A 17,193-nucleotide genomic window follows, 5' to 3' on the forward strand; every position below is an offset into this window, starting at 1 on the left:
CTTACAAAAAAATATTTAGCTACCCCTCATTATCTGGTCTCCGATGAGTCAATGTACATCATCTGGGATTTGAGAGAGACAGCTTCTGCGTACCATATTTGGACTAAAGTCTTGAACTTAACCTCCAACATCTCAGGCAAGCGCTCTTAACTTGGAAATTCTAAGCTTTCAGTGCTTTGTGCTGGAGTTGTTTCACTCCGGCAGTAGGAAATCAAAAAGTCTCTCAGATGGACCTATGCTCCAGCCACCACTTTCATGCTGTTCAGATAGCAGTGCTCTACCTTCTACAAATAAATACTCTCCACTGCAGAATCTAAAAACAAAATAAAACAAAACAAAATAAAATCCTTCTCTCATATACTAACTTAGCATTACATCAACAGAAATGTGAAAGAGGCACAGAGTGAGAAGCTGAGTCTACGTCAGGCTGTTGAAGTTGGGATTCTCTCATTTCAGGCAAGCACTACAACTGTGGGAGCAATTGTGGGAGACACAAAGGCCCTTTTTTGCTACCAAGGCTATACCATAAACTGCATAAAAGTCTGAAAAATACAAAGCTTTGAGCTGTCATAAAAGTTTTCTTAGTCTATCCACCCAGAAAAATTCAAAATCCTATCTGTGTTGTCATCAGAAGGATCGATCAAATCTGTACTGACAGTTCAGAAATATTTTATTCATAAAACTGTCATTCTGGTTATTAGAAAGATTTACATTCCTTGTGAGGAAAAACTTTACCTACAAAGATACTGATTTTTCTAACTGATTGTTAAATGTAGACGTCTGTGACTGTGGGTAGAGGTACATACAGCCGTCAAGAATGCCCAGGATTACGTGATACTATCCTGTGTACATAGGAAATTAATATGCTCTGTAAAAAAAGGCAACCTGTCTAAAAAATTAGAAGGTTCCTTAGTTTTGACAGTATAAGACTATCATTAACTTGAGTTAATGAAATAAATCATAAAGTCAATGTTTTTATTATAAATTCTACCTCTCTGCACTTCTTTTTACTGATAAATGTGAAGATCGAAAGCATGTCCTATTATTAAAAGGTGAAAAATATAAAAGCTCAGATAAATCAGGATTTCAGTAGAAATATTGGCTTATCTATTAAAACTATTTTTCTTCCAACAGGTTCAGACTTATTCCCAAATCTAAACTCTTGGACAATAGAACAAGATACTATTCCTAGTTAGTTAGATACCTCACAGTCTTCTCAAAAAAAAACCAAAAAAAATCAAGTGATTAATTCTATAGGAAAAAAAAGTAGCAGTAATTTAGTCTGCAGTGGTATAGATACACAGTCTCATACTTCTGGACAGATTTTACTGAGGAACAATATTTCTCTAGACTTTAAAGTCATTTTCCGTTTTTTCACAGGTGGCACTGAACTGCCATTTCTGCACGTTCTAAAAAAGAACTGCATGTTTAGCAGTGCTCTCAGACTCTGCAGTGCACACCAAAATCCTGGCATAGAACCTGATCTCCCAGATCGCGGGTTGCAGAGCACTACCAGCTCAGGGGACAAAACTAGCATTCTTTCTAGCTTTAAACTGTCAAAGAGTATTCCGGCACAAGTGTACACGATATGTAGTGGTACACCACATTCATAGAGAAGAAAAATGTTATCAGAAAATCACACGTTACATAACCATGGAATCACAGAATAGCCAGAGCTGAAAGTGACCTTTCAAGATCATTTATGACTTTCTTCTACTGGGGAGCCCAGAACTGGACACAACACTCCTGATGCAGCCTCACCACTGCTGAGCAGAGGGGAAGGATCACTTCCCTCAACCTGCTGGCAACACTCTTTCCAGATGGTCATATCCCAGGATCTACTGGCACAAGATTTCAATACAGAGATTAGAATCTACAAGAAATTTCTCCCCAGGTGCAGCACTTGGCACTAACCTTCACTGAACTTCATGACAGTCCTCTCTGGCCATTTCTCCAGCATGCCAAAGTCCCCCCGGAATGGCAGCACAACTATCTAGTGTATCAGCTGCTCCTCCCAGTTTTGTATCATCTGTAAACTTGCTGAGGGTGCACAAGGTCCAGTCGTCATGGCATTAGTGAAGAGGTTAAACAGTACTCAACCCAGTATCGGCCCCTGGAGGACACCACTAGTCACTGGCCTTCAGCTGGACTTCATGCCACTGATCACCACCCTCTGAGCTTCCCCTGTCAGCCAGTTTTCATTCCACCTCACTTGCTACTTCTCTAGCCTGCACTTCATCAGCTTCTCTATGACAACAACCTTATGGGAAACAGTGTCAAAAGCTTTACTAATGCTGAGATAAACAACATCCACTGCTCTCCTCTCATCCACCAAGCCTGTCATCTCATCACAGAAGCCTATCTGATTAAGCATGATTTCCCCTTAGTAAATCCATGCTGATTGCTCCTGATCACCTTCTTGTCCCCCAGGGATTTGGAAATGGTTTCCAGAATTAGTTGCTCCACCCCACAGGAATCAAGCAGAGGCAGACCAGCCTGTGCTTCCCTCGATCCTCCTTCTTGCCCCTCTTGAAGATAGGAATGACATTTGCTCTCTTCCAGTCCTTAGGAATCTCCCCAGTGATGTGAGCTCCCCTTAGCACTCATGGGTGCATCCCATCAGGGCCCATGGACTTGTGCTTGTCCAGGCTGTTTAAGTGCTCCCTAACCTGACCCTCCTCCACCAAGGGAAAGTCATTTTTGCTCCAGACTTCTGCTTGTAGGGCCTTGGGATTCCTCAGGGCCACTCATACCAGTAAAGACTGAGGTGAAAAAGGCATTGAGTACTTTTCTGTGTTCATTGCCACCACGCCCCCTGCCCCAGTCAGCAGCAGATCCACCTTATCCCTAGCCTTCCTCTTGCTGCTGATGTACTGGCAGAAACCTTTCTTGCTGTCCTTCATGTCCGTTATCAGATTCAACTCCAGAAGGGCTTAGTTTTCCTAAACCCCTCCCTGCCTGCTCAGATAGTGCCTCCGTATTCCTCCTCAGCCCACTGTCCGTGCTTCCACTTCTTGTACACTACCTTTTTAGGTTTAGCCAGCAGAGCAGATCCTTGTTCATCCGTGCAAGCTTCCTGATGCCTTTGCTTGATTTCATGTTCTTCAAGATGGATCAGCCTTAAGCGTGGAGGAAGGTGATCCTTGAATATCAAACAGCTCTCTTTGGACACCTCTTCTCTTCAGGGCTGTATCCCCTAGAGTTCTTCCAAGTAGGTCCATGAAGAGGTCAAAGTCTGCTCTCCTGAAGTCGAGTCGTGATCTTGCTTTTTGCCCTTTTCCCTCCTCGCACAATCCTGAACTCCAGGGCTATTCCTGACTTTCACACCTCTGTCCAGTTCTTCCCTGTTTGCAAGCATGAGGTCCAGTTCTCGTTGGCTCCTCAATCGCCTGACTTAGGATGTTGGCAACAATGAGCTCCAGAAACCTCCTGCACTGCTTGTGCCCTGCTATGTTGTCCCTCCAGCAGATATCAGAGTGGTTTCACTTCCCCATGAGGACCAAGGCATGCAAACATGAGTCTTCCTCCAGTTATCTGAAGAAGGCCTCATCTACTTCTTTCTGATCAGGCGATCTACAACAGACACCCACTACAGTGTTACCCATATTGGTCTGCCCTCTCATCCTGACCCATAAGCACTCAGCTGGACCGTCACACATCCCCAAGTAGAGCTCCATGCATGCCCACTGCTTGCTCATGTAAAGGGCAGCTCCTTTTTCTCCTCATCCTGGCCTGTCCTTCCTAAAAAGCCTGTATTGCAGCACTCCAGTTGTGCAAGCTATCCCACCACGTCTCCATCACCCCAATGAGATCGTCATCCTGTAACTGGACACACAATTCTAATTTCCTCCTTTTTGTTCCCCATGTTGCATATATTAGTGTAAAGTCACTTCAGAGAGACACCTCAGCATGCTGTCTTCCTAGAAATAGCATGAGAGCATTCCCCATAATGCCGTCCTAGAAGAACTTCCTTATTTATGTGCTTATGCTCAGGGTGATTCCCTGTCAGCCTATAATAAAAATTTCAGGAAAAAACATCACATAGACCAAAGTAACACTTAAGACTTCAAGTAAGAGACATGGTTGAAAAACACTTCCCTCTCGCTCTATCAGCTTCTCCATTTCCTTTTTTATTAAAATACTAAACCATGAGCATTAAGTAGCTCTTAATTTAGCTTTATAATAAAAATTGAAATCCTTCTTAACCAAGAGTGTAGTTTTGTTGAAATCTGTATCCTTGATTATTTTGTAAGGTGTAGGAACAAAGTACAGTCAAGAAAGGCAAGGAAAAGGGGAGTGAAAAGCAGAAAGAGAAACAAGAGAGGCATGAAACACCAAAGGAGGAAGGAAAAGTAGACAAAACATGAATGTTCCTTTTAGCAAGAATATGTTTCTCAGTTAAAATTTCATCTCAAAACTTCCTTCACTTGAGATAGGTACAAAACATTTGACAAGGACCAAGAAGCTGTAACACTGTGAGAGACAAATGGCCACTAGCTTGTACCCCAGTGTACTCAACTAAGTCCATGTCTTTTACCATGTACTTCAGCTATGTCTTCACTGTGCGTTGTAGTATGCTTCGAAGATTGTGGAGCTAGTGGAATGGCACAGATACGGCTCTGGAAATACAAGTAAGACAGCCAAAGTGGCATCACCTTGTGCATGAGGTACTCTAAAACTACTCTAAACCACAGAAGAACTTGTGGCTTTGTGTTCCACTCAGATCCTGCAGTGCCACCCAACTCAGAAGATGACTTACAGTTCACTATGTAGGAGGTCAACTGTGACTGTCAAAATAATTCTGAGAAATTGCCAGAGGCAGAGTAGCTGCAGAGTAGCCCTGACATTCATCTTCTTTCTGTAACTCCCTGTAGTTCTCTGCTTGGCAGTGCTGCCACGTTAGACTACCTAACAAGCAGATACTAGTATAATATACATAAACCATCCTCTTTGTAACAAGTGTGTATAATTTCCATGATATTTATTTTGTACATGTGAATAAGGCAAAGGCTAAATACTGCTATTAATTCAAGCAACATAGTCAAAAACTTAGTCTTTTACAATACTTTAAACAATACAAAAACTCTTCCTCATAGGGTTAGTGCCTTACTCACTCAGTAACAGAGTCAAATTCCAACCTTCTACTTGTTTTCTGTCTCTACAACTATAGCATTTGTAGTTGCATCGTAGTTCAGCTGCTATTTTGTTGCCTAATGCTCAAAACACCTTCGAAGAAACTAAGAGAGTGTGTATGATTGTCCCCAGTTAGAAGGGGGACTCGAACCCTCATCTTCCTCTTCCTGGGTGAGTGCTCTTACTACAAAGACAGTATAAAAACAGTGACATGGCTGCAGTGGCGTAAGTCCTACTATCTTAGGTCAGTCCACTCAGGTTTAATTTCTAAATGCTGAATACAATTTGACAATTAAATTTATGTTCCCAAATCACTTACACTTTTACTTTATAAGTCTTTATGCAATCAAAGGAGCTAAACATATTGAAGATTTCATTCAGATTGAGATGTCAGCTGTCTCATACCAGCAAGAACATATTTCTTTGATTAACACTTATTTTTTCTTTCAATATCAACAAAATCTTGATAAAGAACTAAAGATTGACAGCTTAACACAGCCTTCGAGGATTTGTTATCAAAATCTATATCACTTAAAAATTTAGACCGCTTCTACTTATGCTGCTACTGTAGTTATTAATATATCACCTTAACTAAAAGAAAAAGTGTAAGAAATATTTTAGCTCATAAAAAAAAAAAAAGATGTTGCCCTTGTTTTTAATATATTGTGAGCACAAATATTCTAACCACAGAAAAAGTTCTTCATTTGGCCATTATACTCCCAAATCACAAGTTACTGTTCCAAAGAGCATTCAATGCCTTTAGACATCTTCATAATTGGCTCAGAAATAGCATGCTGCGAGAAAGGTTAACAGACCTTGCTGTTCCTCATATGGAGAAATCTTTATTTAAAAAAAAAGGAAGAAAAGAGAAAAGGATAACTGAAAGGTCCTCGAGAATCAGGAAACCATATTACTTGCGGCTGTTCCCAAAGTCTCATTTGAACAAAAAGTGGCAAACCTAACAGACGGCCTCTTCCTCTGAATATAAAATGAAAATCCTAAGCAGCTTTTCACACATATACCTATGCCACACAGATTCAAATGATACATTCAGAGCTCTAGGCCTGAATTTTAGGCACATCTGGAAAACTGTAACATTTTCCTTAAGCTCAGAAACAACATCAGTTGTTGGCATAATCATATCTAAACACATTTCTAGTAATTCAAACTACATATAATTTGAAATCTTTCCAAGGTTAATAAATTCCAATTAATTACTAGGTAACTGTTTCTACATCTGACGTTTTCTGTTTTTTCTGTTGCCATCATTTTTATGTCAGGACATACCACCAGCATCCTGCTCCTCCTGGCAATCACTGGCCAATGAATGAATTCAGAATTCTGTAATTATTGTTTGTAAGACTTTGAGAAACAATATCAAAACTATATTCTTTTCCACATATTTCTTTGCCTGCCTTATATCCTGTCTTGATATCCCCCCAGAGAGTCCTCTTGGCCCTTTTGGGCTGGAAGAGAGGGTGTTCAGATCCACTGGCCAACAATCTGGCACACTTCTTATAATCCCAACATTGATCTAAGCTCCCTTTAGCCTAAACAGAGCTGAACATTACAGAAAATTCTACAGAGACAGGTAACCAATTCTCTTGACATACAACATATATTTCCTAAAGTACCTGGAATAGACCCTGAATAAACTTGAACAATTCTTTTGGGACTAAGGTAGCTATATTTTTTAAATTCCCACAGTTTCTCTGTCTGACAAAGGAAAAATGTTGAAAACAAGACACTATGCCCTGACCATTGGTGAGACAGTAAATCAATATTCTTTAACCCTCCAGTTCAGGAGCAGATGTAGATCAATGGTTGCCACCCACTAAGCAATATAGTTACAAGAGAAGCTCAAGAGTTTTTCTTTTAGTGCCATGCTAGTACATGGAAACATCCTAAAGTGAGTAAGCCTCTTTTAGGAAGGGCAAGAATCCAGGATAGCCTGCATTTCAAAAGAAACTGAATAATTCCATATGATTTACTCTCAGAAGACCTAAATGACTAAAGCTTAGTCCCAATTCACCTGTCCCATTAGGCAAACTATAAAATGGGTGAGAGGAAGACTTAAAATGACTTTTTTTCTAGCTAAACTTGGCTTCAGTGTTAGCAGTGCCACATGTAAGAACAAGCAACAGTCCTTCCCTTTATATCCCCAGGCCAGCCAATATACATCTCTGGTGGTGTCATGTTCTTTGTTTTGTGTTCTTTTGGACAACTTATTTAAAAATGTGCAATATTCGATTGATTTTGCAAACATAGAAGCACATACGCAAAGATTCTGAAAAAATTTAAATTTTGGGTATAAGTATATAACAACTTACTTTATTTGAACCATTGAAATTGACTATCTAAAGAGAATTAATATTAGGATAAGCACTTCTCAAGTTTGATTATATACTTAAATTCTTATCAAATGAAATAAAAAGAAGTGCTAGATTTTATTTTATAAGTAAAACTAAAAATCAAAATTACTCTAAAGATAACATTATAGTTGCAACAATAAGTACTATCATACAACTTCATTATATGATATAGCAATGCACAGGCAGGCTCTGTGTTATATAAAAAGGTAGCATTGTCAAAATATTTTCTCTGGAAGTATATATCCTATGTTAATTAAACTAAGATCTATAAAAAAAGTCAGTAAGAATTTTACCTGAGGGATATAGTCAAGGGAGTTGTCTTATTTTGTAAGATAAACAAATTATAGTTTGTTATATAGTATATGTTTGGAAACACTTTTTGTTTTGCACATTTCATAGAAAAGAGTATATTACCTGTTATAGCAAAAATAAGAGACTTGAAATCAAATTAGACAGAAATCTGATTATTTGCATGAAAATGATATACAGACATAAGCTAGTCAAAAAAAATTCAAATAGAATAAAGAAGAAAATAGAAAACGTTATCTGAAGTGATAGTAACGGGCTTTTTGTTTTATGTATTAAGTACCAAAAACTTCTTCAGTCATACAATTAGCAAGATATGAACTATAGGATATTTATTCAGGGTCTGGCATACTGGCTGAAAATTAATATTAAAAATTTTGAACCTTAGTATTAACATTTTGAATTGGGTTAGGAGGATTGGCTACATCTACAGTTTTTTCATATTTATTTCCAGTTACCTAAGTCTCTCCAATAGGACATAAAACTAGTGCTGAGAATCAGAGTGTAATGTTGGAAGTTTGAGGTATATTAGCTGTAAGACGCTGGATATGAAGCAAATCCAAGACCCAGTTTTCTCATGAGTTAAGGCACCAGGCCAGTTAAGGCACATGCAGAACTGAAGACATATTTGGGCTCTTCTTATTACCAATGGGTGCTGCAGTATATTCCTTAATAATGATACTCTCTAAAAATATGGTCTTAATTACTAGAATTAAGGGATTAAAAAAAAAAAAAAAGCTCCATAAAACACCCACAGGTCAGAGTAGAGGCGTTCACATTATGACTAAATTTTAGTATCTTTATACTTAGAGAATAATGTGTTTATGTTTATTAAATAGGAAGTGTAAAATTTATTCCTGGACAATTCATGTAATTGCTTTTAACAGGATATTGTCAATAGTATTATAGGTAAGCGCACTGTAGCCACTTAGCAACCCTGACTGGATTTTGAAATAAAGTTTTGTTCATTTTGCAATATATATTAGAAATGGCTGATGCTTAACCCTTTGTAAAGCCTAGCATCTGTTGTAAATATGACACATAGTCACATGAAACTTATGAAAAGGTTTGCCATTTACTTCAGATGAATTCATCCACAATGAAGTCTGAAAATCAGCTGCAAATTTACATTCTTAATATTCACTAGTTCTGACCATAAAAAGTGTCCAGCAAAAAGCAAGTAGTATTTCATAAAGAATTTTTATCATGATGTTGATACATTTTATTTAAAGTACGCTGATGAATATCAGAGAAAATAACTTTATTAATTTGTATAGAAATACCTGACTGCATTTCATGAGACAAATGTCATGCCGTAGTCTCTTGGTTTTGCTACAGTGTTTCTCCGATCTTATAGACTCTGTTCACATGTGCATTTACTGCAAATGAAAGTAGTCAGAAAGCTTTTTCTATCATTGTGTTATTAATTTTTTATTTCAAATGCTTTATGTTTAATTCTTATATATGGAAGTTTGCCTTTAAAATATTGCAATAAAAGACAGTAGTTTTAATTAATTAAAAAATGTGTAGAACATCCAATAGCCACTTCAAAATCCATATGAAAGGTTCATGACCTACTCAGAGTAATGAAACATCATCTTCAATAAAATCCTTTATCAGCTTGACATCAGTTGAAGAAAACTAGGTTTTATTGACATTGGCCTACAGCATATGGATGGGCCTGTTGTGAATCAAGTTTGTTACTTGTTTTATTTGTTGTCTTTAAGAATGTAAAATAAGAAGTATTTCACAACACCTCCAACAAAAGTGTCCAGTGAACAGCTGGACCTTGTTATTATAAAGTGCAAAACCTGAACTCATTTTGCTCCAGCAGTAGCGAATTTGATAGCTGAGGACCCTGAGAACATAAACATAAATTCACTGCTCCACAGAGGGTCAGACACAGCACACTGTCTAAATCTTCAAAGATGTACTTTGAAATCACAGGGGATGCTCAGGACTACTACCAGCTCTCTACTTAGAATATATTTTATATAGCACACTGCCTCGAGTCCTCATGAGTCTGAACCTCAGACTCATCAACCATCCCAGACTTCCAGAGAGCCATTAAAGAAATGTTTAACAGATTGAGAGGTCTCCCAAGCATGAAAGCATTAGCCCATTAGCACTTTCTTCAGAAATGATAAACATCAGAAATCTTGTATGAGAGAGGTACAGACAGCAGAGATACACATTGCTGTGACTTTGCTCCACAGACAATAGACCTAGGTATGTTGAGTCAGCATTATTTTCCAAATATCTTCTTTTGGGAACATATTGTGGACTACTACATTTTCAGAGAAAGCATATATGAAGCAAAACAAACATGTTTAGTATTTTTCTTGCTGCTGTTCACATCCCTCATCAGAGTCAACTCTAGAAGGGTTTGGCTTTCCTAACCCCTTCTCGGCCTGCTCAGTGTCTCCATACTCCTCCTCAAACCCCTGTTCCTGCTTCCAGTGCTTGAAGTCCCCCATGAGGACTAGGGCCTGCAAGAAAAAGGCCACATCTTCTGTAGATCAGGCGATCTACAACAGACACCCACTACACAACATCATCCATGTTGGTCTGCCCTCTAATCCTGACCCATAAGCTTTCAGCTGGACCCTCATACATCCCCAGGTACAGCTCCATGCATGTCCACTGGCTGCTCATGTAAAGGGCAGCTCCTCCTTCTCCACATCCTGGCCTGTCCTTCCTAAAGAGTCTGTATGCATCCATGTCAGCACTCCAGTTGCGCAAGGTATCCCACCACGTCTCTATGATCACTATGAGACTGTAGCCCTGTGATTCCACACACAGCTCTAGTTCCTCCTTTTTGTTCCTCGTGCTGCATGTATTACTGTAAAGGCACTTCAGAGAAGCACCAAGCATGCTGATTTCCCAGAAAAGGCGCAATAGCTTCCCCCATGATGCTGTCCTGCAGGCACTTTCTGTTTTATGTGTATATGCTTGGGGCACATATAAAGCCCTGCTTTGTTGATTGCAATGTCTCTTCTGTTCACATCCGCCTGGACCCTTTTGCTTGCCAGCCCCGTCCATCACTTCCTCACTTGATTATTGGTCATTCTCTCCCTACCTCCTCATTCCTAGCTTAAAGCACTTCTTATGCCATAGGAAATGATTTTATTTTTAAACAAATGCTGCCTTTTCCAAACATTATAGGAAAAGGTTAAACAAATCTTATTTTATCTGTGGTGTTTGGTCATCAAATTGAAATTAATACTTGTTTTCCAAAGCAAGTGATTTGGGGCATCTCCAATATTCAAGTGGAATAACTGTTCTATTTTATTTGCTGGAAGGTATAGGAGTATTTTCAATAGAGATATTGAATATAGTAACAGTGTTTACAGGATAGGGTTTTTTTTTTTTACTGTGGTCAGGCAAGATGTGCTACTATGATAGATACATAGTATAGTGCAGTACTCACGGAGAGGCAAACAGAAGAACTTGATAAAGACTTACTTCCACTTCCCCTACCTTTTCCTTCTGTGGCCTTAATAGAATAAACCAGTGTCACATAACATGCAGGTGAAAATATGAACATAACTACTGATGCATATTCAATAAAATAACACTAATTTTCTTGGAGATCACTTGCACAAACTAAATCGTTGCTTTCTATATTTTTTTTTTAATATCTTGAGAAGTTAAAGGTATATTGGCATAAAACAAAAGCATAATAAAACAAGTTGAAAGGGAATTCCTTAACTACATGGTCAAGTATATGATGTTAATTGAGTTATTAGGAATATGAACATTTTTCTGCTTTAGGATTTCTTCATTATAAAACATATAAATGAAGACAATAGAGTTATGTTTGAAAATCTCAGTGATTATGTACTGAAAACTGTAAATATAAACTATAAACACTACATTACTTGGTTGAGACTAAGAAATATCTTGTATGCTATTGGGTGCCAAGGAAGTCAAATTAGCATGCCTACTGAACATTATTTTAGAATAGTTTAATATTAACTTATTTTTTGTTCAATGTTTTGTTTCCATGCGTATATTCTAGACATATAACTTACATATCTGTTATTCTCAGCTTCAAGTCTAGGATATTTACGCAGATCTCCCTGCAGGGTATTTTGGCCTAAATGAATCATTATTTCAACAGTATGTCCTAGCTTAATGATACAGTTACTCAAAATGCTATCTTTTGCAAGTTTACCTCCCCCTGAGGTTACCTCGACCCTTCCACACTGAAATCAGAAAATCCGACCCTATTCTTAAGCAGGAGATACTGAGAACTGTACCTTGCTTTCTCAAGTGCAGTAACCTCAGCACTTCAGACCTGTAGAATGGCTATGGTGACAGCTGAGATTCTGATTTTCATGAACATATTTAAGTCTTAGTTTTTAAATGTGTCAGTCCATAACACATAAATGTGTCAGTCCTAGTCACCTATTTCCAAAGTATTTTACAATATTAACTAGTAAGTCCATAGCCTTGCGATGCACTCTCACCTTCATTTTGGGATGATAACTCACTGCAGAAAGATTCTGCTTTCATGCACTAATATAAAGTACCATGAATATCCATATTGGTATGCTCTATTTTTTATTTACTGCTATGCTCCCTAAAAATATGGGATGAGAATGTCAAGGAATATTCTTAGGAGTTTGAAGATTGCATTTACTGTGATTAAAAAAAAAAGATAAAAAGAAAAAGAAAAAGGAAAAGGAAAAGGAAAAGAAAAAGAAAAAAAAGAAAAAGAAAAAGAAAAAGAAAAAGAAAAAGAAAAAGAAAAAGAAAAAGAAAAAGAAAAAGAAAAAGAAAAAGAAAAAGAAAAAGAAAAAGAAAAAGAAAAAGAAAGAAAAAGAAAAAGGAAGAAAAAGAAAAAGGGAAAGAAAAAAGGGAGGAAAAGGGAAAGGGAAAGAAAAAAAGAAAAAGAAAAGAAAAAGAAAAAGAAAAAGAAAAAGAAAAAGAAAAAGAAAAAGAAAAAGAAAAAGAAAAAGAAAAAGAAAAAGAAAAAGAAAAAGAAAAAGAAAAAGAAAAAGAAAAGAAAAGATTTCCCAAACGAAAACCTAGCTCACTGAAGCAAATGTAACAATGTTGGGTTTTTACAGAACTCTGCACATACAGTTAACTTAAAGGCAATTGAGTTAATTGAGTTTCATTTCAATCAAGTTGACAGTTTTGTTGATTTACTAGCCAAGATGACCACCATCTCATTCTGCTTGCGCTGTTCTGGCTATTATAGAAATGGAAACCTTATTTGCAATTTAATATTCAGGTTTCTAGCTACAGTATATTGTGACCAAGGGCCCTTTCTGTTCTTTAAGGAGTTGGTACCCTGTTTACATACCCATCTTCAGAGTAGAACCTCAATGCAAGGATCTGCTTTACAGGTAAAAAGGCACTGAAAGCCAAAAAAGGATTTTTTTTTTTTTTTTGAGTCAGGAGAGATATTCAGAAGTGTCAAGGTAGGATTTTTAAAATTGTAAGTGTTATTAACTATGGAGCCCACTGTGAATCCACTTGATCTCAGCTGGACTTGCTGATCCTAACTCACTTAGACTGCATAGAAATTCCACACTCTGGTGAACAGAAAAGTAAAATATATCTTGCTGTTTAGCAGAGATCTAAAAAAGGGTTTTATTTTCACATACTGCAGGATAACGCTGCTACAATATATTATGAAGCATTGCCACATGCTAGTAACTGTTAGAGGAACAAACTATTTCTGACCTAGCATCATTGCTTGGAAAATTCTACTGAACAACAACAACAATCTCCATTTTTTATCACTACACAAAAGGAGGAATATTTAAAATCAGTCTCTATCACAATACATTGTCCAAGTCTTTATATTCTCTTTTAGAAATGTATAATCTTTCTGAACAGTCTTTCAAAACCCAGAGAATCATTGCTTTTTTCACTTTCTTTCAATATCTCAGTACCATCACACGTACGGACTTGAACTATATATTTTTGTAATTAATTTCCTTAAGATAATGTTAGAAACATCAGTTTCCTTAAAATATAGATGAATTTCAAGGTGAGTCTGCTAGCAGATGTTATTAATGGCATATGATTTATTGTGACATGAAATCTGATCTGAAACTCATGTTATTAGCTGAGCTTTTTATAAATTATAATTGCCAACTGCTGAAAATATGCAGAAAGACCATGGATAAACTACCTTCATCTTCAGGGCCTAATTGAATATCCGCACTAGGTAAGTGTCCAGTATCTCTAGTCTTGCTGAACAGGTATACTACATTTTGATGTACAGGCTAGGTTTAAGTTCAGATTTATTCATAGTATATTTCTTTCAGAATGATGAGCATCAGAGTAAGAATAGGAGGTAATACAACATAAATGTTTACTGTGGAACTTAAACAGAAATATACACTCAGGTTCATAGTCTGTCACTGCACAGATGCTATGCAGATTGAGTATTCAAGAAAGAAGCCCCCATTTCTGAGTGTTAAAATATGGGAAATGTAAAATTTATACTTGCAACATGAAAACAGTAAGAAGTTAGATAACAATCAAACATCATTCTGTACAGCTCTAAGGAGTTAGACAACCCACTGGCATGAACAGCATATTTCTATGAAGACTTGCACATCACAAGACTTCCCAGGTTATCCCCATGGAAAACTAAAGAAAATCTATGAGTAGGTTCAGAAAGACAGAACATTTGGGTAAATAATTTTTTCTAAATATCTCCCTCTTATTCCCATGCACTTAACATCTTTCCTGATCCCTTCTGCCTTTGAATGTTAATTAAAGTTTCTGAATTGTTGCTTTAACCTATCACAACTGATGTGCTAAATTACCTAAATAAAAAGAGACAAACATAAGCATTGCATTAAGAATATTATCTACTCAACAGACTAGATAGTGAAATAAGGTAAATTTATAGTTCATGTTGTAATAAATTTTTAATCTGCAGAAAAGCTCTGAGATAACATTCCAAATTCAAAAAGTAACACAAGGAACAGATGCGAAGTCTCATTCTTGACTTCTTTACATATCCAAAGCTCTTTAATGATAAAAAGCATTTATGTGTAAAATGGTATTCACTTGCCCTTACTAAGAGTATATATGGAAGAGCCCCTTGTCAATGTACCAGTGTGCGTGTGGGAATGAAACATAAGGATCACCATCTGCAGCTGTCTCATAAGTGTTCTTCAGTGCCTAGTGGCAAAGTGTCAATTCCTCAGATTGGGATCCTCAGATACCACAATGCATCACCTTGTCCATGCTAGTCTTACAAGTCAAACATTTTGCTGTGAGAACCATTTATTTATAATGCTATTCATTTCAGCTGAAATACCAGATATAAAACAGTTACACTGCAAGCGGTCTGGGAGTATATATATAACATGAGATGCACCAATTTCCTCTCTTTTATAAGAATTAGTATTTTAAAGATACTTAAAATTTAACCCTTTACAGAACATACTTTAAAAACATGGAAAGAATATCGTCAAATGCAAATATTTTTAGATTCTTACCTACTGTTGAACTTCTCTGGATGTTTTTCTCTCATGATATGGAATCTGTGGGCAATTGAAGCATCCTAACAGGAAAAAGAAAACTATAAATCTATCATGATGGGAAAACTGCAAAACAGAAAATCAAACCTGTAACCAAGGCATATCATTTGTAAGGTGTTTTGTGAATTATCGTTGTTCAACAAGAGCAAAACTCTGATCAGTTAGAAAGCTTACAGGTACACTGTTCCAAGAATGGGATATATCTGAACATAATAAATTTATTACACTTTTTAAAGTTCAAATCATTGCAGTTGTGGAAGTTGCTGAAAATAAAGTATTTCAAATTGATGTGCTAGAATCAGTTTTCATAGCAGTTTTATATCTCCTTTGCAGATATAAAAATAATGTCTTCATTCCAGATCATTTACCATTTACTTGACCTACTAATTCATTCAGAATTTACAAACTGGGTATTAAGAATGTAAAAAGTTTGTTTTCATCTTTTAATATAAATATTAAACTAGATGTGAGATTATGTAATCTACCAGCTCTATAGTCTTGCAAGAGATAGTAAGCAAAGAGAAATCCATCTGGTTTTCTCACTAAAGACACTCTTTAAATTGTTAAATGGATGTTATTAATTGTAAATTACGTTTCCATACTTAAATCTTAAAATATTGCATATATAAGAAAATTAATATAAGAAGAGTTAGTTTAGTTAATAATAGTTGTAGGTGAATTCCATTTCCATCTAAACAACATTTGGCAAAAAACTGCAAGTAAAACCACCATTATAATCAACTATCATGTAGAAAAATGCATTATTCACCACCTTAAAAGGTCATAAAAATTAAAAAACCAAGAACTTCAGAGAAGTATTAAATTCAGTATAAAGCCCTTATCTAGCAACATATTTTAAATGATTTCCCACCAATAAGAATTAGCACTTAGTGGAAAAAAAAAACTTAAACTGTATCTTACTGCTGATTTCAAACATGATTAAAATATTTTGTTTCAAATCATTTTTATCCAAACCAATCCACCTTAATATAACTTTTAAATAAGCAAGTAATTATTTACTGCAGATATACAGGTACCCACTAACATCAAACATGCTTGCAACACGTTATGGATGAAGTCATTTTTTATTTATATTAGAGTCTTAAACAGGGCAAACGCCAGAGAACAGATAGGTACAACCTCTAGATTTAGCTAACTAACCCATGGGTACTTTGAAAAAATAAATGTGTTAATTTTGACAATACATCAGATAGAACTGCTCAGACTAATTGATAACATTTATACACAATTTTTAAGATTGTGAATGACAAGTAATTAAAAAGTCATAATATTTTTCACACTATTGTACATAAGAGCTTAGCACAGTATAGAATTTCTAGCAATATGACTTGTAATCACTGATCAAGTAAAATCAATAGCATCACTGAATATACTGTCTCCACTGAAATCGTCATATTATTCACGTTCTTATTATGTAGTTTATAAATATGCATATAGTAAGATGCATTATGAACAAACGTACCATTATTTTTTTCTGTCTTTAAGAACAGAATCATCATCTAACATTTTACTTTCCTACAAGGAAATGAGAGCAAAAACCCCTAATGAATGAACTGACGTTAGCCATAAAAAGCCGTCTCTTTCTGTCCTGTCATCCAAACTTTCACCTGAAACTTTGGATGCCATATTCTCAGACTCCACTTACCATTACTTTTGATTTATTTTTATGTGCAGTGCAATTTTATAATGCAAATACCCACTAGTACACAGGTGATCCCACAGTTCTTGAATATGGATGAAAGAAAGTCGACAGTAAACTCTGAGATGTCACACTTCTAAACAAAGCCTGCCAGCTGAACTAAAATAATAACTCTGTTAACTTTAGAAAGACCCATCATTAATAC

General features: G+C 36.4%; 1 protein-coding gene across 8 annotated transcripts in view; it reads right to left on the reverse strand.

Moving 5' to 3' along the window:
* The window catches only part of DGKB (diacylglycerol kinase beta), a 424,901-nt gene that overhangs the window by 133,821 nt on the left and 273,887 nt on the right, over positions 1–17,193 (reverse strand). For all 8 annotated transcript variants that reach the window (XM_068935000.1, XM_068935003.1, XM_068934999.1 and 5 more), the window contains one exon: positions 15,287–15,351. In XM_068935000.1, the coding sequence (XP_068791101.1) occupies positions 15,287–15,351 (65 nt within the window). The remainder of the gene's footprint in view (positions 1–15,286; positions 15,352–17,193) is intronic.

The sequence above is a fragment of the Struthio camelus genome, chromosome 2 (genome assembly GCF_040807025.1).
Source record: "Struthio camelus isolate bStrCam1 chromosome 2, bStrCam1.hap1, whole genome shotgun sequence".
Lineage (NCBI taxonomy): Eukaryota > Metazoa > Chordata > Aves > Struthioniformes > Struthionidae > Struthio > Struthio camelus.